Below are 25,224 nucleotides of genomic sequence, written 5' to 3' on the forward strand. Positions count from 1 at the left end.
TCTTTCTTTCTTTCTTTCTTTCTTTCTTTCTTTTTCTTTCTTTCTTTCTTTTAATATGGGAGTAGGGGCATCAGATGTGACAAAAGAAGGTATGGAGCTCTGATTTGATTAGATTAAATAGATTAAGCAGCCTGAATCAGTCTATTCCTGCACACCCTCTAGGAGAGGATTAGTGCCACACCTGGAGAGAGGAACACTAGTTTCTTGTTAAGTGACAACCCACTGCCCAAATGGAAATTGATTGATTGATTCAGGGAAAATGGATATAAGCTGTAAAAGTGACAAGTCACCAGTGTTTCTGTTGCCTCTTCTGGACAAATCCTTGTGGAGTGGGCTTGATATGCGAGAGGCATGTGGCTATGGGTCATAGAAAAAAGAAATGATTGGGAATTTTACAGCTAACTCGCCCTGGGCCACAATGAATGTTAATCATCAGGCAAGAATGTGGTACAGGTTTTCAACAACAACATTTGTTTTTCCAAACATTTCCTTGTTAAGGATACTATATGACTCTCAATTTTAGCAATCTGTTTATTAATATAGAGCCTCCTGCACCACATACAGACAATTTACACACATAGAGTGTTTTTAAAGTGATTATATGTAAGAAAATATAATTATTTCATACTGTAAGACAAAGGAGAGGAAAGAAGTGTGTGTGTGTGTGTGTGTGTAATAAGCAGAGAAAAAGCAAGTCAAAATTAGGTTTCAATTTGAAAATAAAGAAATCAAATTCATTTTAGTATGTCATTTTCTGAGGAAATCATTAAAAAGCAATAATTTTAAGTAGCTTTCAAGTGGTTTATCATTTGAAAAGCAATCTTAATAAGTAAATGGCCCTTATTTCACAGAAGTCATAATGATGCTCTTTGAAAAATTGAGAGCACCCATCAATTTCTAACCCTGTTCTTTAGGCATAGAAAAGTTAAGATTTTTCACATTTAGTCTGCACATTTTTTTGTGTTTCTTTTTTTTCCTCAGCTCAATTGCTGATGACTCATCCCTGACTTAAATTCACACCAGGAGTAGACTTTTCAGATAGCACTTTATCTACCAATTATAAGGAGAAGAACTTTAAGCAAAATAAAATATCATTCTAGCTGAGAACCAACTTGCTATTTGGAACTTCAAGTTTGGCAATATCTACCTAATTCACAACTATATGATTTGATTATTTGTTTAGCAATAACTATTTTAGTTTAGTTCATTGCTGAGAAAATGTGTAATTTGCTAGAATTTTCATTTATGGTTTGTTTTTATACATAGTAGTGATATAAATATATCGATACAAATACTTCTTGACATTATAGAGAACTGAGATTTACAATTTAGAAAATAAAAATGGACAAATGTTTATTTGAGAAAATTTATTTCTTTCTAAAAATCTTTTTTTATATGTAAAGTATATTTCTTTATTTTCCCTTACACTATTTACGTTTACTTGGAAGAAGTAGCAATCAGAACTTGAGTGAGTTTTTTAATTCAAACTGATTATAAAGCAAGAAAACAAAACAAAACTGAAACCCAGACTAGAAATCAGAAGTCAGATTTTTACAAATATGTAATTGTTTAGTTGTATTGAATAGAGAATTAATTTTCTATTCTATAGTTACCAATTTATTAAAATGGTCTCAGATAAATGACATAATTATTTGATATTATGAAATCTAACATTAAGCCTAGACAAACACTAAAAATACACCTGAAAAAATCCACAGTAAGATTTCAAGAAACAAAAAGATTGTAAAAACGAACCTAAAAAACCATTCAAATGTTCCCTTTATGCCTACTGCAGTCATGCAGTAACCTGATTACTTAATTTATGTGATGGAGGAGAGGATGCCTTCTCCTTTCCTGTGGTTAAAAAGAGTCTAGAAGTGTTGCTGTTAGATTAAAATGGAGAAAAATAGAAAGCTAGCTCGACAGAGTGGAAACACAGAAGAGCTACTCTAACCATGCAAAGTGGACAGGGGTAAGTGAATATCAGAAGAGCTTATTTAATCAATGTGAAGTAGATCATTCAGGGATAAAATTTCTACCTCTCCCTAAACAGTACATTTTCATTGGGGGTGGGAATAGGGAAGATATAAATTATGAATTGTCTTAATAATTGCCTTAGTTCTCCATTTTAGGAGGCATATGAAATTAGAATTGATTAGAATAATAAAATATACATAATATACACCATCTTTCTTCCTCATAGTGACTCTATAAGGCAGACGTTCTTACATCCATTTTATTGATGAGAGAACTGAACGCAGAATAGCACAGTTGTTTTCCCAAAGACTACTAGCTGGTAAAGGAAGAGTAGGGGGTCTGAACTCCTGTGTGTCTGACTTCAAATGATGTGCTTCCTTACTAAACAGGTTTCTCCAGTTGAATAGCTTTACTGTGCATGTTCTAAAAAAAAAAAAATCAAAACAAAAAAACCAAAACTATTTTACAGCCTCTTTAAAAAAAACACTATGTTACTTAGGGCTGTGGAATAATTAAAAGATTTATTTATTTGCATGATTTTACTTTTTTAGACAAGTCTTTTGATAAGAGGATAAACTTGAAAAACCTATTATGATGCATATTGTTTTCAGGGCAGCAGTGCTGTGAAACGCAAATATGTGTCAAAGTTGAGACCAATGCCAGGGATAATAAAACTCACATGAATATCAAATGTTTCTTTGTACATAATCGATTTCCTTCTGTCTGTTGAGATATCAAAAATATACTCAATAATCAATGATCATGTTTGTTTGTTTTTGTTATGTCAGGCCAAACAAAAATGATGACAGTCAAGCATGATACAACATATGCAACGACATTAAGGATTGATAAGTGATGAGATTCCTTAAGAGGAGAATGTATTACCTCTAAAGCTTTACAATCTAATTTAATTTTGAAAGCAGAGCTTCAGAGACAATGGTTTCCGAGGCTGACCAGGATGCTGTGATGAACAGAAGTGTAATGGTAGTTGGTTTCAGGAGATTCTATAGTGTTGTTTGGAAGACTTAAGGATGAGGCCAGACTGGGCCATGTACTTGAACTCAGCAACTATCTCAAGTGAGGATTTATCCACAGGGGTACTCTAAATTCTAGTCCATAGCTGGTATCCTACAGTTATTCCATGAGAATAACTCAGCTTCCTAGGATTGTTAGGATACCCAGAACAGCAGTTTGTCCCCATTAAAAGCTCAAGAACAAATAAATGGTCAATTGATTGAATAAGATATCAGAATAAAGAAGGTTCAAAGAAGAAAACTCTGCTATCACCTACATCTACCTCAGAAAAGGAGGTTATCATGCCCTCCCTTTAAAGCCTTTATACAAAAGTATAACAGCATACTATATAAAAGCCTTCTGTTATATCATGGGGTTTGAAGAAGTGAAATAAAGACCTGGACTGTATTCTCCAAGAGACTCAAATAACTTAGGGGGTGGAGAGACACATGATACCTTGGGTTAAGTCTTATACAAGTGCTCTACTGGGCTTTAGAAGTATCTACAAGAGATTAGCTTGAAAAGAGGCTGTGTGTGTGTGTGTGTGTGTGTGTGTGTGTGTGTGTGTGTAAGAGAAATATTGGGGGTAAGGGTAAGGGGATACCAAAACAGGTATAATTGGTTTAGAGAAGGTTGTTAATTTTTTAAAAAATTTTATTTCGTGTGTGATATTTTAGATTAACTATTGAAACACAGATTGAGAGGTTAATGCATGTTGATTAATTCTATGTGCTTTCAGAATGGGAGATAGAATTCCCACTGTACATCTTCATGAACTTAAGCGCTAGAATTTCAAGATGACATGGAACAATTCTGACTCCATTGATATAGAAATAGATTACTTACGGCAAAAATATTCTGGAAGAAAAGAACAAAGAATAATAATTCTCTGAAAACTCAATTGAATGTTAGGAAATTTCTATGTAATGATAGCTGATATTTATAAACTCTTTACCGTGAACCAGATACTGTCTCCTTTCGTAATTGATTTATTTAACCTTCTTCATGACAATCCTTTGAACATTTATTATCTCCATTTTACAAGTGTAGAAACTGAAGCTTAGAGAATTTGAGTAGTAACATACAACATACCTAGTAAGAAATTAGAGTTGGAATTTGAATTCACATAGTGTATTTTTTTTACTTATTTTTATTATTTTACATTAGTTTCAGGTAAAGAATACAATGGTTAGGCATTTATGTAATTTATGAAGTGATCTTCCCGATTACTCTAACACCCATCTGGAACTACATACAGCCATTATATAATATTATTGACAATATTCTCTATGCTATATTCTAAATCCCCATGACTATTTTGTAACTACTACTTTGTACTTCATCCCTTCACCTCTTTCACCCAGCCCCCAATCCCCTCCCCTCTGGCAATCATAAAAAAATTATTACATGCTGTTTATATGTTCTTTAGAAAAATATGGCAGCTGCTCTGTCAATTTGGTCAGTTCAGACAGTTAAAACCAGGCCAGTGAACTTCATTTTGGATCATGATCAAATGATCTAATCACAGTTTATATTTTATAAATGACGTCGTCTCTTTCAGTGGCATTCAACTCTTGCCACTTCCCTCTGTAATAAAAGGTAAGCCCCTTATTTCAGCTATGTCTAGCTCTTTTCATTGTAGGCCTGCTCTGCCTCAGATCTGTCCTTTTTGTGATGTCTAGGGAGAATATCTAGCATAGTACTGGTCAACCTATGATTCCCAAATCAGGAAAATTAACATCAGCATCACCTGGAAACTTGCTACAAATGCAAATTCTCCATCCCACACAAACCTGCTGAATCAGAAGCTCTGCTGCCTAGCAATCTGTGTTAGAACAAGCTCCCTGAGGTGATTATCACATAGGATAAAGCTTGAAAATCACTGAGCTAAACTATTTGATATTCTGGAACTTCCTTTCCATACTCAGTTCTATTACTTCTTCCATTCTTTTTTTGAAACAGACTTCGTTCGTAAAAAGACAAAAACCCTTCCTTAATGAGCCTCTCTATTTACTTACTTTAAAACATAGGAGGGATGGGGTTGAGTCCTGTTCTGTTTCCCACTGCTATGACCATCCATCTTTCAATAATGTTTTTGTCTTTCAAAGTTTTCATTTCGTCTGCTGGTGCTGTCACCGTTAGTGTCCTTCTGCTATTAACATACAGTAGAGCTTGGTGTTTGAGCATCAGGATGTACAACCAGACTGAGTAAATATAAACCATAGGAATCCTCTTTGTATCTGTGTGACCTTAGCAAGATATTTAAACTCATTAGGACTTGGTTATTCTGTCTTTGATGTAAGGATAGCAGTAATAGCTTTCTAATATTGCTGTTCATTTAAAACAAGAATCTACAACAGTGATTGACGCACACTAACAATTCAATAACCATAAGCTATTATTATTTCTTCTTGACTGACTCACATTTATGTGTTTATTTTTATGTACCAGACACCAGACTAAGCCATTTAGGTGCATTATTTCATTTAGCTTCACAGCAGTTCTATGAAACATTACATATTAATATCATCCTCATATAAGTCCTAACACCCCTTAGATACTTAGGATATGCCAGACATTCTTCTGGGTGCTTACTTGTAATAACTCATAGGTTCTGTTAATATCCCCATTTGTATATGAGAAATGAAGCATAAATAGTAAAATAAACTGCTCAAGATAACCTCAGTAATAAGTGACAGAAATGAGCTTTGAACCCAGGGAGTCTAGCCCTAGAAACCATGCTTCTGACCATGCACGGCCCTTTTTACAGACAACTAATCAGAAGCCTATAAAGTTAGTAACTTCCTGTCACATCTTCATTAAGTGACGAAGTTAGAGTCTTACAAAAATTTCTGCACCATATTACATCACTTATTTTTCTCTGCTACCATTAGTGAATTTGGCCCCTCGTTCCTCTCACGCCACTATCTTACATGAACTTAAATGAATCCTGATCACCTTCTGTCTCCCTGGCCTTTTAGATCCCTCTCCTTTTAATTCTTGTAAGTTTCATATTTACTTCACCTTAGTGGCTTAATCTTCTGTTATCCTCTATGACCCTAAACTCCTTTATTTCCAAGATGTCATGGACTTAAGGACTTTGCTCTTTCTCTCTTATCCTAACTACATTTCCTCAACACGCCCCCACAACCACACACACACAATTCTTGTTCATCATCTCACTCTTGACATTCTTATTCCTATCACCTGTACCACTCTGTCCAGCCATTTTCAATACAGCCCTAGATTCTGATCTATAACTTAATCTCTTCCAATTTTTGGACTTTTGCTGACCATTTCCTCATTTTGGAAATTCTTCCTTCTTTTGTTAATTCATTTTCCAATGCCCAACTTGAAAGTTTTCCTATGAAGGAAGAGCTTGCCTCCTGGTCCACCCCAGTTGGAATGGATTTTTTTCTCTTTTGCTTTCCATTTGTAGTCCTGTTACAGCGTTGACATAAGTTGTCTCTTGGCTACTTCTTTCTTTCTCCTACTACACGAAGGGCCATTCTTGTCTTTTTTCTGAGTGCCAAGTAGCATCATTTAGATAAAAGAGCAGATTTTCATGTCAGAGAGCCCTGGATTCAAATTTTAGCTCCACCGCTTGATTTTTTCTTATGGAACTTTCTGTCTGCATTTTCATATTTGTAAAATGAGAAGGGAGTGTAACTCAGAAAGTTGTCATGTGGATTAAGTTACTGTAGGTGTAAAAAGTATAGCGAGTGTTCTGTGAATTTTAGCTCCCCTCTCCTCCTCAACACAATACCCTGCTCTGAATATCGTCTCACAACAGTGTGGAGTGTGAATGCATAAATGAATGCTGAATGAAATGGCTGCTTCAATTGGGCTGTGTATAGTACAGAAAGAAAAGGTGCAAAGCCTTCTCATATTGAGCAAGAATTTTAATAATCAGAATTTCAATTATTTGGATATTGATTTGTATACCAGTTACACCAAATTTAAAGAGAAGATGAGGTTTTGAAAACTTTAATGGATTTTACTCTTAAAACAGTTAGAAAAAAGTCAACGCATTTTTATGATGCGATGGCCACTCATAATAATAAAAAAAGAATTGTTAAAGGAATTAAGGAATTTTAAAGTTGGAAGCATTTAGAAATGTTGTAAGATTAGATAATTTCAAACACTATTCAGGGCAAGAGTAGAAAGTAAACATTGAAAGTGATCTATTAACGTTTTATTTCAGAAATAGTAGGTTGATTTCAAGTAGCTTTGTGAAAATTATTATTTAAATTTACAATTAGAATCCTGAAATGCATTACTAAGTACAGAGTATGTGCATCATCAGATATAAATCCTAGTGGTAAAGTCCACTGGCTTTAGAATCAGACTAGATGTGAAACAGGGCTCTACTTAGAACTGGTGAACAACTTGTGCAAGTGATTTCACTTTTCTCAGGCATAGTATTTCTTTATGTATAAAATGGGTATATTAGTAACACCAATATCACTAGGTTATTAGGTGGTTGTGGATTTTTATGGCATATGAAGTGTTAGCATAGTGTGTAGCAAGTTGAGTATTCATTAAATTTAGAGCCAACTATATTAAGCACTCAACAATAGTCCATAATTGATTTAGCTCTACTGGTGGGTGATTCTGTTCCCTAGGAGACATTTTGGAATTGCTGGAGACATTTTTGGTTGTCACAGTTTTGGGGTGTATGCTACTGGTATCTAGTGCAGGCCAGGGTATTGTTAAACATCATACAATGCACAGGACAGCATCTCAACAAGAAAGAATTATATAACTCAAAATATCAATAGTGTGGAGGCTGAGAAAACTCAAGCTAGGAAATGGGTAAAATTCATCTCTCTTGAGCGTTTCTAGAGATAGCAGTATTTTAAAACCCTTCAAAGAGGGATAAAGTAATGATTGAAAGTTATATTCATAGAAAATGAACTTTATGCATCATACCTTCAAAATATTATTGGAAAAGAAGACACACATGTTAGAGAAACCCTGATAAAACATTTACCGTGTTTTTTTGCATAGCTTAGTATGCAAAATTCACCTGGACTACAGATTTCCAGGCTTCACTCACAGCACATTCTGATTCAAAAAGTCTAGAGTGAGAAATCTGCATTTTAACAAGAACTCCGGGCAATTCCAATGCAGCTGGTTCAGGGATGACAGTTTGAAAGAATTCTTCCAAAAGGCTGAATGCGTGAATGCTAACTAATATAAACACTTTAAAAAATCCTATAGCCTTATGTCGTTCTGGTTCTCTTTATCTTTAAAGCCTTATGCAGTCAGTCTCATTATTATTGATGATAATAAGCAAATTGGGATGAATATACAGATACAGTCATCACAAGATTGCCAGTACCCAGGCAGCCTACTCATGTAACCAAAAGTCCTGTGTCATTCACCCTTTCCGCCTTTATCCTTCTCTGTTGCACAGATACCACATTCGAACTCCCAGAGCAGTGGAAAGATATATTCACCTCACTGGCCTTTGGGAACACGAACCATTTACCACTAGGTCCAGGAAACATGCCCCATATACTCCCTCCTATTTCCTGTCAGCCTTAAAGGAAACTTCCAAGGTGTTCTGGGGTTTGCATGCAAAGACATTTGGTTTGCCATCTTAAGAAAGGTGAAAATTCTTTCAACTTAAAAGTAATAATCAAGAATTAAAATATGTTTTAAATCAATTTTTATAACAATTTTGGATTCTTATTTTTACAAAAACACATTATGGAATTTTTGCATTAATTTTCTGAAAAATAAATCCATATTTGGCAGACATTTAATGCCACTAGGTATGTGGCATCTTCATGGAAGTCATTATTTCTAGAATTGGAAAGTTTCTATTTTGTGCCAGACATTTAAGAAATAAATTATTTTTTGACACAAACCCAAAGATACCTGTTCAGGAAAGAGCACAGAGAAAAAAATGGAACAGAACATTCACCGTCTGAGTGACTACCTCAGGAGAGAGAAGCCACTAAGGACAGGCAGATGGAAGGCTGCATCAAGTAAACAAAAGTATTTGACCCAGTCTATGATTCATAGAAAAAGAGATGATCCACTTTCTAAAGTCATTTTTCAAATTTCAGTAGCGGAATAATAATGCTCAAGATTCCTTTCAGAAACTCAAGTCTTTCACAGTTACATTTAAATGTATCCCGTGGAAGACTTAGAGCTTCTATGAGACAACCAATTTTTACTGAATCAAAGGCACAATGTACAACTTGAGAAAACTTGCACAGAACACACAGCTAAGCTCATTAGAGATAGTGTGTCTCAAAACTTTTGCGTAAGAGAATATTTCTAAAGTTACTCAGTTATGGGGTTGTTTTTCTTGCTTAGTATGAATATTATATATTTTTAAGGATGAAATGGAATTTTTTCTTGCAGATGTATAAAAATGTTAGCACCACATTTCTAGCAATTCTTTCTTGACTTGTTGTGTAAATGTATACATCTAAGAGTTGTGCCTTAAACACAATCTCCCTACCCACACACATGCAAAAAAAAAATAAAAATAAAAAAAGACCTGAGACAGATATATTAAGTAATAGTCGTTTTGATTATAAAAACATGTGTTGTGGGATCTGATCATGAGATTTAAAATATGATTTCATTCATAAAATTTTTATAGATATACAGATTCCAGGGAAGTTGCAAATAATTGTATAATGTGAGGCACAACTCCATTCAACCATTTATTATTTTTTCACCAACTCTTCTATGAGTTTCTACTATGTGTTAGGCACTGTGCTATCAGTGTATCTAAAAACCAGCTCTTGCCCTTAAGCAGCTTATATTGTAAGCTGAGACAGAGATCAAAAAATATACAATGATTCATTGCATATTTACTATTTGTAATTATATCTATGAAGAAAATAAATACAAGTAAGTATAACCAGATTTATTGGATCCCTCTTTTATTTCTTGTGCTTCAAGTAATCTAGTATTTCAAGATAGTTCAAATATCTATTTGCAATGGCTAGCAATGAAGTCCAGGACATATTTTATTCTCTCAGAAAAAAACAATCTACTTTAAAATTGCTTGTAATTAACTTGACCTGAGAATTTAGCTCTATTAACTCCTTTTCTTTTTCAGGGTTTTTGGAGCTGCCATACTTCTTACCTCTACCCTCAATATGCTAATCCCATCAGCAGCCAGAGTGCATTATGGGTGTGTCATCTTTGTTAGGATATTGCAGGGACTTGTTGAGGTATGGAAATGTAAGATGACATCATCTTAAGGTTGGCATGTTATTAAGAATTATTAGGCGATCTTTGTCTTGATTTACAAATAAATGTGTCTTATTAGGTTATGTCTACATCATGTTAAAAAAATTGGAAAAGTTAGGCAATTAGATATTGTGTCTTTAAATGATGCTAAATTACAACTATTACCGATTACTTCCCCTTCTTTAGAATTGAGTAGTATTAAAGAAATGTTTAGTGAATGACTTAAAAAAAAGAAAAAGCAATTTTGTTAATGGATTGCGATAAAAATGTTTGAGTCTGCCCTTTGCTGGCGATAACCCTGAATTAATACCTTATGACAGTTTTATACAAAGTCCCTGTTGGCTTTGAATCATGATTTGATTTTTCACTAAAATATTTTATTGAATATATTCTTTGGGCACTTAACTCTAACGATTTGCTCTATCAACCTACTGCTTTTGGAAGAGTATCATTTAAAAACTTGGGACTGCCTGTTGCCTTTTCTTTTTCCATAGAGTATGGCGGGAACAGATAAAACAGATAAAATATTAAGGCACTGAAAACCACCTCCTATCTCCAAAAAGAAGGAAAAATCTATAGGATCAAACTGACAGTTGTTCTTCAGTATCTGAAGGGTGTTCATTCCAGGATTCCCCCTCTCTGAGGATACTCAAATCCGAGGGTGCTCAAGTCCCTTATAAAAAATAGCATTGCTGCATGTAATCTACACACATCGTCCTGTGTACTTTAAATTGTCTCCAGATTACTTAGACCTGAGGTTGGAGGCAGGTTGAATCTGTGGATGAAGAACATGGAGTTACAGAGGGCTGACTGTATTTTAAAGGTCTTAAGTTCTAGACACTGCTTTTAGGGAGTGTGAGCTTTACCTTCCTTTTTATGAATTCTTTACATTTGGGTATCACTGAGCTTAATGCCTCACAAAAACACCTTCCAAAATCTCAAACTGTTCCAAATTGCAAATGAACTAATAGAAGATCTTTTATTTTGCCTTAATTAGAAGAAAACCGAGATCAGAGGAAGACTTGAAGGGTGGGAAGAATTCGAACAGGTCACTGAAAAGGGGTCATATTTTACCTGGTTTGGGCTGAAAGTTTCAAAAATAGAGTTTCAGGGAATCAGTAAAGGCCCACAAGAAGCAGCTTCCTCTGTGCACATTCAAAGGAAATAGCATCAAAGGGAATGTGCTTATTTCCCAACGACCCTGGATCGTAAACAGTGATATATGTCCTCTCCCATCACAGGGCGTCACCTACCCAGCATGCCATGGGATATGGAGCAAATGGGCCCCTCCACTAGAGAGGAGTAGGTTGGCGACCACCTCCTTTTGTGGTGAGTACTGTGTGCTGGTGGGTAAAAGTTGAGGAACAACTTGAATAAGACTTGAAAATTAATAAAGCTGTAAAACCATCTAGATGTGTGTGTATGTGAGGAAAAGTTTTTTTTGTTGTTTGTTCGTTTTGAGTTAGACCAACAACTTTATTGAAAGAGAGACGAGTCCTACCCCGCGGCCCTGGCAGCGTCGGCCTCAGGCGTGGGGCATCCAGGTATCCTGCAACCTGATAGCGAGGAAAAGTTTTTGACCACCGTTTCAATTTCCTTAATTCTTATTGGACTCCTTAAATCTTCTAGTTCTTCTTGTATTTTATATTTTTCTAGTTCATTCATTTCATCTAGGTTTCCAAAGACATTAATGAATGGTTTCTATTCTAGTCTTTTATTTTTTATTATAGTCTTATTATTTTTAAATGTCTGTTGTGTCCTGGGTAAGTTATATCCACTTGTGCAATCCTCTGCTCTACTGGCTAAATATGTAGGTATAGATATTTGTGTGTGTTCGGAAGTGTATGGGTGTGAGTGCACATGCACCCGTGTGCCACTGTGTATTTGTGTGAACCAACCAAGGAACATGAGATAAAGTCAAAATTTTTTATTGAATTCACTTAGCTTTTTCCCATTCTCCCTTCTACTTTAGGTTCCTATGCTGGAGCTGTGATTGCAATGCCTTTAGCTGGCATTCTTGTACAGTATACTGGCTGGTCTTCAGTATTCTATGTCTATGGTATGTTACATTTCTATACAACAGAGTTAAAAGAAATGTGCATAAGCTAAAACAAAGGGATCACTAAACATACTTCTGTTTACTCACTTATTTTTTTTCCGTAAAGAATCCTTTCCTTTTATTCTGAGAAGCTTGAGGAAAATGTTCTCTCTCTATTATTTTCCTTACATTGTTACTTATTTAAAAAAACAACCACATTGCTGATGGAAACTTTGTAATATATGACAAATATTGTCCTTGATTATTATGAATTTAAAAACAAACGAAATTAGCTCTCAATTCAAAGCTGATTAAGAGAAAGAGCTAGGCTGTGCCCACTCCTCTTCTTTGCTACTGTCTAGTTCATTTCCCTGATTGTGCTTCCTCATGACTGAACAGGGGTAGAAAGCTGGATGGTGCTTTTAATGCTAGTGAAACAATTCAGTTTTGTGATAAAATATTATCAGTCACCTACAGCAGCAACATATTTTAGTCTTTATTTTTCCAGAATTAAAGGAGATGAAGCCTCAAATGGCAATAAAAAATAACAAGTAACCCTAAGTTCAATCTTCCTTTCTGTTTACTTTCTAACCATAAGCTGAAAGCATACCACTTCAAAGTACCCCTAGAATCTCCCTCTAAGAGACGGTTTTAATGAGGAAAGGAGAAATATAAGAGAGCTGGGTTCTAACTGGTATTGTCACTGATTAATACCATTTTTGAACATGGGCACGAGAATCTGAAAGATTCATGAAGTTGAACAGAACAGTATTCAGCTGCTTCCAAATTTGCCATGATCCATTTCCATTTTGAAATGTTTTCATCAGAGCAAATCCTTATGTTTGGAGAATGTTACTAAATATACTTTATAGGAGAGGCTCTTACCCTCGGTCAAAAGCTGTGAATGGGTTTTGGATTTATGAATGCCTAAATTATAAGCCATACATGCATTTGTACATTTTTTTTCCAGATAGATCTTTTTATCACATTTTAATCCATATCTTTCATTAGATTTTCAAGAGTTCATAGTTCAAAGAAGTTTAAAGTATTTATTTATAGGATGTATAATAAAGTTGGGATGGCCATCCTTTAAATCCCTTGATTTGTCCCTTCATCAATTACTTAAATGAAGACGTGATGTAGATTTAAAGGAAGGATGCTAATTCCACAAAGCATTCACAAAAACTAGCCTTATTATTGCAAGTTATAACTTATTTAATACTTATCATTGAATGGTACAAAGTTTTAATATTGGATAATCTGAAAATATCATATCATAGTACTTACGTGCTGTGTATAACAAAAATTGGGTCTTTGAGCCACACATTCAATCAAATTTTAATAATTTAAAATTTAGTAAGGTAAGACCCGTATAGTGCCTTAGATTTAAAAAGATAATGCACATAAAGCAATTAGCTGAGTGCCACTTTAGATGCATTCAGTTAGCGGTAATGATAATTATTTCTAAATTACAAGAGCTCTCATTTATTGAGTGCTTATTTTGTGCCATCTATTGTGCTAGGGGCTTTATACATCATTTCCTTTAACTTCTCTTTGGCATAATCTCATAAAAATTATCATCTCATTTTGTAGTGGAGGTTTATAGAATTCAGTTTCTCATCAGATGATGTAGCTAATGAGTGATGCAGCCAGGATTTGAATCTGAGAGATCATATTCCATATTCACTACACTATACTGAATTTTCACATACTATATGACCCCAGATTGTATTTGCTATCATGTTCAGTAATTAAAAGAAGCATGGAATATCAGAAACTATGGTTTTAAGGAACTCTTCTTAGAGAATGAATGAGGAAAAAAACAAAACAAAACAAGAATTATGGCGATCAGCGGCATTTGGATTGGTACCCACTGGAAAAAGAACAGTACAAGACAAAAATGAAATTGCTAGCTGCTGGGAACCTAAAATAAATCACTTAAGATTCTTTCTATCATTAATGCTTCCACATTTATATTGCACAATAAGGACATACTTTAATGGCGAGAGTGCTAAATAAAGAAGGTGATGAAAAAATTTGCAAACAGTTTATTGTACTGGAATTTATAACTTTCATCTGCCCAAAGAGTGACCAATAGGTAATAGCATGTACTGAAAATATGGTATACAGTCATGTAAAGAGAAAAATGTTACTACATTAACTACAGAAGCCCATTTTTTAAACGTACAGTAGTTACTCAAGGTAAAATAATCTTCTAGATTTTATTTAATATTCTGTTTACTAGATCTGGAAGTGCTAACAGTAGAGGGAAACAAGCATTTCTTTTCTCTGAAAATAGTGACTACTCTAATATAATTAAGACAGGCAATAAGGTAAAAGGACTCACTCCTAGAAAAGTTCTTTAAGGACTGGAATTTTCTTTTGTTCATCACATTTCTCTCATTTAGCAGAGTGCCTGCAAAAGTAACTGCTCAGTAAATATTTATTAGATGTATGAACATGTTCTGAACCACACCATTCAGTAATTATTTATTGTGAGTTTCCCATGTATCAATATTATTTAATAGAGACAAAGAGATAAAACTACAGGACCAGCCTTCCAGAATCTTGTCATCTGGTGGCAAAAGACAAGAAGAGATGAGTAAAGTCAGTTGGAGACACATAAACTCGAATTCACGTTTAATAGAATATTTTTGTCACAAAATTATTGTAGTCTATTCTAGCAAATGACTGTTAAATGGCAGTATTTATAATGGTTTTCTTTGACTTTCTCCTTTTGAACTCTGGCTTGCAGGAAGCTTTGGAATGATCTGGTACATGTTTTGGCTTTTGGTGTCTTACGAGAGTCCTGCAAAGCATCCTACTATTACAGATGAAGAACGTAGGTACATAGAAGAAAGCATTGGAGAGAGTGCAAATCTTTTAGGTGCAATGGAAGTAAGAACTTTATTATGGTGTATATTTCTATTCTAATTCTCCATCTCATCTCCTTTCAACCAACCAAACTATTTTATGAGTCACTATTCAATTCAACAAAACTAGTTTGGTATGAATCATGATTTTCTTTACTTCATCCATATTCCCTAACTTACTTAGGAGTGATTGCTACTTCCTCCATCTATAATTTCTTTTTTCTTTATCTTTGTTAAGTATCTTCAGATTTTGCCCTGGATTATAGCTATTACTGTAAACCTAAACAAATTTTTGAAACACAGTTCTATATAGTCCATAATTTAAACAAATTTAACAAATTGTTTTTAATTTTAGATTGTAGGAAATGCCAAATCACCTAACACAGTCATTGAAAAGGCTATATTTTGTTTATTGAATAATCTAAATGTAGGTTTTATACATATGTATTTATATTATATATGGTTTAATAAATATAAAGCATTAGAATGTATATTTGTATTATATATGGTTTAGTAAATATAAAGCATTAGAATGTATATTTATATTACATATGGTTTGGTAAATATAAAGCATTAGAATGCCAATAATAGTTGGCATGAAAATATTCTTAATATAATCATTTTATGGATACAATGTTATCGATTTTCAGAATTATTATTATGAAGATCAAGTATTATAAGATAATGTTGTAAAGCTTTTTTTATAATTATGATTTGGCTTCTTAGATGGGATCTACCTATGAAGAGTGAAAGGCAGTTCTATGTCAATAATGCAAATACTTTAGTTCATGAGACATTAATATATCATAAATAGTAATCAATAGATAGCCATATGATACTATAAAAAAGAAAAAACTGGTAAGCACAAGTAATGCATTTAGACAGATTAAGTAATTCTGCACTTAATGCATAATTCAATTTTATTATTGTAAGAGTTGAAAGGTAACATGTACCGGCTGCGGAACCAATGCCCCTTACACATTATGTTTCTCCTTGTTCTTTTAAAGGCTCCCTTACCCCATTCTAATTGTATTTTATTCCAGCTCTGCTTCTCTGCTTCATTTATTAGAGAAGGGCTGTCTTTGACATCTCATTCCGGGTAAATAGGTCTGTCATCCATTGTTGCTGAGGTATCTTGGCCTTTAATGAATAAGAAAAATCCCATATTGGATATTATTCAGAAGTTAAATTTCAGTACTTAAAAATAATCATCTTTACATTATAGTTGTTCCATGAGCTGAATAGACTGACATTAGAACTTTTCTCTTTCTGTTTTGTAATGGATTGATAATTTCTTTCTAATGGTGGCTATTCAGAAAACAAGTGGTGATGTGAGGGTGGGGGGAGGAATTGGCAGTGTGCTCCGGTGCCCACCAGCTGCAGTTGCCATGACCGAAAGCTAACTATAGGCTGGTGAGTTCAGAATTTAGCTTCAGTTTCTAGCCAAAAATAATCTTATCAGCCTGTATCTACATGGTTAAATATGCTTCTTTTATTAACGAGTTTTTGAAAAATTATATGTCTAGATCAAGCATAAGTTTTTAAAATACAATCAGAAATTTAGTCTAAATGAAAACCAATTTCTAAAAAAAAAAAACCAAAAGAACAGCCAGTAGATTAATAAAACAGCAGAGATAATCTCAAACTCTCCATTTTTTAGACCTTACTGGTTTTCTAAACACAATAATTTATTTCTTACTAATATTTTACACATTTCTGTAGCTTCAAAGTTAAATTTTAAAAATAAGATAAGGCGGGAATAGAATTTGTGCTTTAGTTATTTTGAACTTTTTATTGTGAACAAATTTAATATACAAGAACAGTAACAACATCATCCATATATCCATGGCGTAGATGCAACAGTTGTTAACTCCTTGCCTTACTTATTTCACTTTTCTTTGCTGAATGATTTGAAAATAAATGAAATATCAGAACTTTATCCACGAACCCCTTCCATGTATTTTTAGAAAAACAATAATATTCTCCTTCACAATCTAAGTACTATTATAATACCTAAAAATAATTAATACCTAATTTAAAATACCTAATTTAATACCTAATTATAAATAATTTTCTAACATTATTTAATACCTAGATTATGTTCAAATTTATAATATCCAGTCTAAATTCTAATACCTAGTCTATATTCATATGTCTTTTGTCACTATTTGTTTTAAGTCTGGATCCAATTAAGGATCATGCATTGCAGCTGACTATAGTGTCTTTTAAATCTCTTTTATTTCTTTAAAAAATTAATTAGATATAACATATGTACAGAAAAATGCACCAAATAATAAGCAAACAGAGTGCTGAATTTTTATGAACTAAATACCCTTGTGAAGCAAACAGCCAATTCAGTACATAGAATATTATCAGAATACCATAAACCCTCCCACGGACCCCCCCAATGTTTTAAGATATAAAATTAGGTACTTTTCTCTTACATTTGGTGAAGTGTTTTGTAACCTGAAGAGTAAAGTTCTTAGAGATGGTATATATCAAAGAAATATCTCCCCTGCAGGAAAAGTTATTTACTTCTAATAATATTCTAAAATTATTTCATATGCAAACATAATACTATAATGCAGACATTCCTGTATTTGACCATTTTTTAAATCAGTGAATAAGTATATTCACTTGGCACCATTTTCTAAGAATATATTTAATTTAAAAAAAAAAACAAACCTGCATTTTTTGAACCCACCTGTGATGTAGTCACTAGAAATTTTTATCCAAAGCCATATAGTGCTCATTATATATTATTGACAGGTTGTTGTTTTTGTTTGTTTTGTTTCTTTCTTATCATATATATTTGTGATCACAATATAACTTCCTACTATATTACTTTTAAAGTGATCTTTAAAAGGCCTAATTAGATTCTTAATACAAACAATTATGAGGTTTTATATCTAAAATAATTATAAAATCTGTTTAAAAAATGTTTTGCCTTCTCTTTTACTAATTTGGTCAGGCCAAAATGTCCCAAGCTAGCATTAAACAAAGTTCTTTTAGGCTTTTGTTTCTTCACCAAACAGTATTTTGGTATTCAAAATAAAGTGATTGAGAAAGTATTTGGAAATATGAGAGGCATTTTAAGGTGTAAACTTAGTCTTAGGGGAAGTCACTTGTTTTATATTTGGGCATATACAGGATCTTAAGAACACTAAATGTAATTTTTAATGGGTGTTATAAGCAAAGCTAATGATATTTAGGTTGTTAATTTGGAATGTTTTGACAATCAAATAACTACAGTGATGTGTTGCTTAACAATGCATACGTTCTGAGAAATGTGTCGTTAGGTGATTTTGTCGTGCAAACATCACCGAGTGCACTTACACAAACCTAGATGGTATAGCCTACGACTGTAATTGTATGTGCTATACTTTTATATGACCGGCAATGCAGTAGGTGTGTTTACACCAGCATCACCATGCATGCGAGTAATGTGTTGCACTACAACATTAGGATGGCTATAGTGTCACTAGGCAAAACAAATTTTTTAGCTTCGTTACAATCTTATAAGACCACCATTATAGATGTTCAATATAATCTTAGAAGACCACCACATCTATATCGCATATGTTTTATGCGATGCATGACTGTGGTTATGAAGTGCCCCTGGTGTGCTGGGTGGCCAAGTGCTTTAACTAGATGTTACCATGTGAGTTTTATAGAACCTTGCATGTCAGTGTCACAGAATTTATACTGATATCCACTGGCTATCAAGAGTTTATCAGTATGTAGTGGTATCATTGTCTTTAGAATGTCTAGCATTTTCGCACTGTTAATTTTTCTTATTTTTATCCTCCTAATAACATTGAATTTTCAGTATTTTAGATAAATTATTTTGGATACCAACAAGGTCACTGATTTGGCAGTAAGTTTTAGCTGAGCCGTGATTTATCAGTGCCAAAAAAAAGAAAAAAAACAACTTAGAAACTAAGATCTATGCTTTTGGAATTAGTTTTCTAAAACTGTGGAATCTTGTATATTCTTAACACTGAAGCAATTTGATCAAAAGAAGGGGCCGATATGTCTTTTTTCCTATTCAAATGATTATTCATGCAGCTAAAGTTAACTAGGCTGTTGCAATTAATGATTCACTACCTCTTGCCTACTTCCTACTCATGTCCCAACATACACATCCTGAAAATACAAAGCCCCTATCATTCCTATTTAAGTTAGAATATACTTAAAATGGTTATAATGGCTCTCTTTTTGGGATTTCAGAAATTCAAGACTCCATGGAGGAAATTTTTTACATCAATGCCAGTCTATGCAATAATCGTTGCAAACTTCTGCAGAAGCTGGACTTTTTATTTATTACTTATTAGTCAGCCAGCATATTTTGAGGAAGTCTTTGGATTTGAAATCAGCAAGGTATGTAAAAATTATCTCTATTTAACCCATTACTTTGGTATTTACATGAATATTAAGTTTCTTTGCCAAGATTTTATCTTCTAAATTTCCTAAGTTATTCATTTAGTTATTCAACAATAACTTTCAAGAAATGAAGACTAAGTAAGGTGTTTGAGTATTTACTGTATTCAGCTATCTGCTAGAAATTGCTCTTTGTTACTAGGAATATAGACAAGACAGACCTAGTCTCTGCCTTCATGGAGTTTACATCTCAGTTGGCAGCAGCGTACCCTTTTCTCTGTAAACATAACTTCCCTTAAGTCTCAGGTCAGAGACAATATAACAGTGAATAAAAAAGTTTCTTATTAAGATGGAATTGTATTTATGTAAAATAACAATCTAACTCTTCTTCGATGCTCTCAGAAATCTGCCTGGCTAAAAGATTTCAGGATAGCAAAAAATATCTGAAAACATTCTTGTATGTTATTTATCCAATTTATTAACAAGGATTTGTTGAACATGATATGCCAGGTTTTGTGTTAGATTCAGAAATAAAACCCATGGTTCATGGTTCCTGTCCTTAAGAGTTCATAGCTTGGTGGTATAGACAAAAAAAAAAAAAAAGGTTACCAATTAGAGCACAACATGCTAATGCTACAGACATGTACTATACCTATGAAAATGTAATCATTTTGAGATTTTCTATAAGGATAAAATAAACATAATAATACTACTATATATAAGAGTTTGAAATTTACTAGGTTATTTTATATTCGTGAACAACCCTGTATGGTTGACCAGGTGGATAACTATCACCATTTCTATTGAACTGATGGGGAAACAGAAACTAGGGGGAGTATTTAAATTGCCTAAGGCCAAGCTAGAAATAAATGACAGACTCAAGTTTAAGCCCAGATCCTTTGATTTATGTTTCAATTCTCTCTACTATACCATTCAAATCCAGGTAAATCATATGTTCATTTAAGCATTTAGCAAGTATTTGTTAAATGGCATCTCCATGCCAAGCCCTTTGCTGAGTCCTGAATACACTTGTCTGTGCTGGCAAAGGACTTGCCATCTCTCTTCATGTCATTACATAAGTCCAGCTGGGCTCGCTATTCATATTATGTCTCTACATGAAAGACTATCTGAGGCTTGGAACTGAAGAAAACCTGAGTTTAGGAGTAGCTATTCTAAGAGCTCTTTTGTAATCCCTGTTTCTAAGGAAACTGCTTCCTCCATTGCTGAGAAGAATGGCTGCTTTAGACAGGGCTCTTCTCTCTGGAGCTGATCAAACATTGCAGGGTAGCCTTTGGGAGCTCTGAGAGGTGTTATACGTCTCAACAAAAGCTGCTGGAGGTGTGAGTCCATTTTCATAATCTAGGACAAATATGACACTGAGAGGCTATTAATAAAGTCAGGTCTCATGGAGGAGAGTGAAGGAGCCAACTGATATTAATGAACCTGTTATTAATGGTCATTCTGGCCCTGTAGCTCCAATTAATTGAAAATGCTTGAGTAAAAGCAATGACATTTTATAAAAACTAAATATAATAACCAGATGGATTGATTCGATTCACTTATGTTTTTAGTTCAAATTGTGGATAAATTATATATGAACAGATTGGCTTGAAGATTTTGATTATACTGTTTTAAAAAAAAACTTTCTTGACTTACCTGAAAAATGTGTGAAGGAGGTGATGGAGGAAATAGACCATGGGCTTTGGATCTAGGCTGACATGGTTCTGAATCCAAGCTCTGCAATAAACTATAATAATAATATAAAACATCTGAAATGAAAGAGGAAATTAAATTGCTTAGACATTTAAGCTATTATAAAGTCAATCACTATCTCAATTAATCATCACAACAACCCAAGTTCATGGTTGAGTCTCCACACTATTTACCGTTATAAAATAGAACACAATATTTGTCTCTTGAACCTTCAAAAATCGAATTTGAAAGACATACTTATACCAGATAATGAACTTTTATCCAATACTTTCAATTTGCCAGGAATTGTTCTTCAAATTATACTTAGTAAAAAACTTCCTTGTATGTTTATATTTAAAATTTACTAAGTCCATGTATATGGTAATACATGATTAAAATGCATTTTATTTATACTTCCTGCCTCAATAACGCCTAGAGAACAGTGCCTTGAACATAATTATTGGTCAAACAGTATGTGTTGAATTGACGCTGGTGGGTTAAAGTTTAGATTGGGCTATAAACTATGAAATTAGTACAGAAACTATACTGTATGACAATGTGACCAAATATTGACATTTGATATAGAAACTGCCTAAAATTAAAGAATTGATTTGTATTTTCTGAGCTCTTAATTTATAGAAACTAAATATAACACTCATAAGACATATATATTAAAAACCCAATAAAGGATTTTTAACCTTATTATGAGTTAAAAATGAATTTTAAATACAGACTCTTCAAGGTTTTTCAAATGGATTTCTCCTCTTTCTCACTCTGTCTTTGTCTCTGTCTCTCTTTTCCACTCCCCTCCCTGGCTAATGACAAATTTTTGCAAACATATTTAAGAATATAAAATGGGCACATAAATGTGAATCACTGTGATAAGATTCATAAAACTCAAAATTTACTGACTTGTGGCACAGGAAAAAAAGTATTCTCTTTGAGAAGATAAAAAGGGATCAAAGTAAATTTACTTAGCTTTTCTTGTTTATTCTGTGGAGGTTATTACTTATTCTAGGAATGAATAAGTGGTCATTTGGAGACAGTCTTTCCTTCCTTTGTCCATAAAGTGTTTATGATGGATTCAGAAAACTGAAGACCATTAAATTGCCCACATTATTTATGGTCACGTATATTTCTCCTCTTTTTGTTTTTCATCAGGTTGGCATGCTGTCTGCTGTGCCACACTTAGTAATGACTATTATTGTGCCTATCGGAGGGCAGATTGCAGATTTTCTAAGAAGCAAGCAAATTCTTTCCACTACTACAGTAAGAAAGATTATGAATTGTGGTGGTAAGTGCATAAGCGATGTTAAGGATATGTTTTTAGTTCACAAAGTTTTGATCTACATGAGTAACTTTTTCTATACATATTAAATATCCAGTTAAATCTGTGCCTTCATTGTTCATTTATAATCATTTTTCCATCTTCAGATTTTCATAACTCCTAGTTTTAAATAACTGCATAACAAACTTGACCCCTTCCTAACATTAAAACTTAAGGTCGTTTTTTGATGTTTTTATTAAAAAACAAGGGAGGCTTTAGTAATCTCTGTGTAGGGATTATTAATGTTTTTATTTTTAAGATGGATCCCCTAAAGTGGTTTGCTAGGTCAATTAGTCTTTGCATTTTTAGCACTTTGGGCTCATTGGAAAATTTTACGCAAATTTCTGAAGTATTGTCATGTGTTTGTTTCTGAAGGTTTTGGCATGGAAGCAACACTGCTTCTGGTCGTCGGCTATTCTCATACTAGAGGGGTAGCTATCTCATTCTTGGTACTTGCAGTGGGATTCAGTGGATTTGCTATATCTGGTAATATACATTTTTTAAATTTGTACTTATGACATCTGATTTTGGCTAGTGATAAAAGATGATTTATCTAGAACTATCTATCTATCATCTATCATCTATTAATCTTTCTATATTCTACTTTTCTCTTTAATATTTCAACTGTTGAGAAAGTTCACTCAACATATTTCCACTAGGAAATAAAATAAAAATAATAAACCATTTAGAAATCATTATTTAGGTTTTTTACTACTTACTTTCTCTTGGCTTACTCTTCCTTTTTTATTTTTTTAAGAGAATATATCTCTTCTCTGTGGAGTATCACATATTGTATATTAGATAATAAATTATACTTCATTTCATTCCCATGAGCTGGATTATACAAAAGTAGTTATTGAGCACATACTATGTACTTATTGTCTTTTAAGGAGTATAGAAAATATTCTATAGATACTTCTAAGAGATTTAGGATTCTTAGTCAAAGCTTATGTATATATTTCAGGTTTCAATGTTAACCATCTGGATATCGCTCCAAGATATGCCAGTATCTTAATGGGTATTTCGAATGGTGTTGGAACATTGTCAGGAATGGTTTGCCCTATCATTGTTGGTGCAATGACCAAGAATAAGGTAAGATGGAACAAAATAGGTGTTCAATTGTAAAAGATTCTCTCTCATGGTTGGAGAAGGGGTTAATATATTCACTTTGGCATTTCTTTTCTGGTTCAGTTACCATACCTCTGAATAAGGGAGATAATCGAGGCTCAGAAGAAAATCTCTAAGGACTCTGAGTGAGCCCTTTTTCTCAACCAATAAGCAATATGCTTCTGAATACCTTTTAATATTTCTGATATCTTTGATGTAGTAAAAAAATAACCTTTCACTTCTATAGTATTATTAGAATAGGAAAACAAAAATCTTCTGAGTTTTATTTGCAAACCTCAATTCAGAGTCTTCTGCAGTTATCAGTGGAATAATATAATTACCAGCTATTTGTCCTTATATGTAGAGCTTCAAAATCATGGTTTACCAGAAGGAAGTAAACAAAAGGAATGGGAGAAAAAAATAAGTAAATCAATAGAAATTAAAAGAAATTATGAATATTTTATAGGTAGTTTTATTTTACAAAATTAGATTTAAAATTTTTTTAATGATGAAAGTTATAGTATTATAAAAAGTTTCTGTCTCAGTATTTGTTTTATATAATCATAATAGAATTTCTCCTGAAGATAGAATTTTATGAAAAGCTTGAAGGTGAAGCATTTAAAGAAGATGTTAGGCTTTTCTAACATGGGGAGTTTGTTCTCACAGTGCCACTTTTGTCACTACAGTCACGTGAAGAGTGGCAGTATGTCTTCCTGATCGCTGCCCTAGTCCATTATGGCGGAGTTATATTTTATGCAATATTTGCCTCAGGAGAGAAGCAACCCTGGGCAGACCCTGAGGAAACAAGTGAAGAAAAATGTGGATTTATCCATGAAGATGAACTTGATGAAGAAACAGGGGACATTACTCAAAATTATATAAATTACAGTACCACCAAGTCTTATGGTGCGACGACACAGGCCAATGGAGGTTGGCCTAATGGCTGGGAAAAGAAAGAGGAATTTGTACAAGAAGAAGTACATGACTCATACACCTACAAGGACCGAGATGATTATTCATAACAAAGCTATTGGCTGGATTTTAGTGTTTGTGATTAAATTAATTGTGATTGCACAAAAATTTTAAAAATATGTGATGTAAACATGTAAACATATCAACCAGGCAAGTCTTGCTATAAAAATGAAATCAGAACAAACTCATGAAGTTACCATCAAGTGCAATCTGTAGAAGTTGTGAAAATCATTCATTTCCATCCAGGTCATCTATTCTTGTGTTTATGATTTAAAGGTTGACTGGTAAAAAATGTAGAAGCAAGTAATTACTCATTGGATTCATATGAGCTAAAACTCATCACCGTTTAATAAAGCACAACTAAAACAGTTGGCACATTTCACCATATAAAGGTTAGGAAACCAAAGCTACTTGACCATGTAAAATGCACTTATATATTTGTTACACTGTATTGCAAGATCTCATGCAGAAGTCCTGTTTAAAAAAAAGTAAAGTTGTCATGTTGGCTGTATCAGATGGTGACAACGTTTATTGAGTGTAAATCATGAAGATGGGATATCTCTCAATTAGAGAAGAATATTGTGGGCTAGCAACTAGCAAGGCATACTAAATAATTGTTGTTA

General features: G+C 33.4%; 1 protein-coding gene across 1 annotated transcript in view; it reads left to right on the top strand.

Annotated features, from left to right (window-relative positions):
• The window catches only part of SLC17A6 (solute carrier family 17 member 6), a 36,317-nt gene extending 11,355 nt beyond the window's left edge, over positions 1-24,962 (top strand). Inside the window, exons 4-12 of the mRNA XM_006907976.1 lie at positions 10,079-10,193; positions 11,454-11,541; positions 12,185-12,271; positions 15,006-15,148; positions 19,354-19,503; positions 22,357-22,489; positions 22,898-23,008; positions 23,487-23,614; positions 24,316-24,962. Coding sequence (XP_006908038.1) covers positions 10,079-10,193; positions 11,454-11,541; positions 12,185-12,271; positions 15,006-15,148; positions 19,354-19,503; positions 22,357-22,489; positions 22,898-23,008; positions 23,487-23,614; positions 24,316-24,651 — 1,291 coding nt within the window. The 3' untranslated portion in view covers positions 24,652-24,962. The remainder of the gene's footprint in view (positions 1-10,078; positions 10,194-11,453; positions 11,542-12,184; positions 12,272-15,005; positions 15,149-19,353; positions 19,504-22,356; positions 22,490-22,897; positions 23,009-23,486; positions 23,615-24,315) is intronic.
• Positions 24,963-25,224: the final 262 nt, after the last annotated feature.

The sequence above is a fragment of the Pteropus alecto genome, unplaced genomic scaffold (assembly GCF_000325575.1).
Source record: "Pteropus alecto unplaced genomic scaffold, ASM32557v1 scaffold71, whole genome shotgun sequence".
Classification (NCBI taxonomy): Eukaryota; Metazoa; Chordata; class Mammalia; order Chiroptera; family Pteropodidae; genus Pteropus; species Pteropus alecto.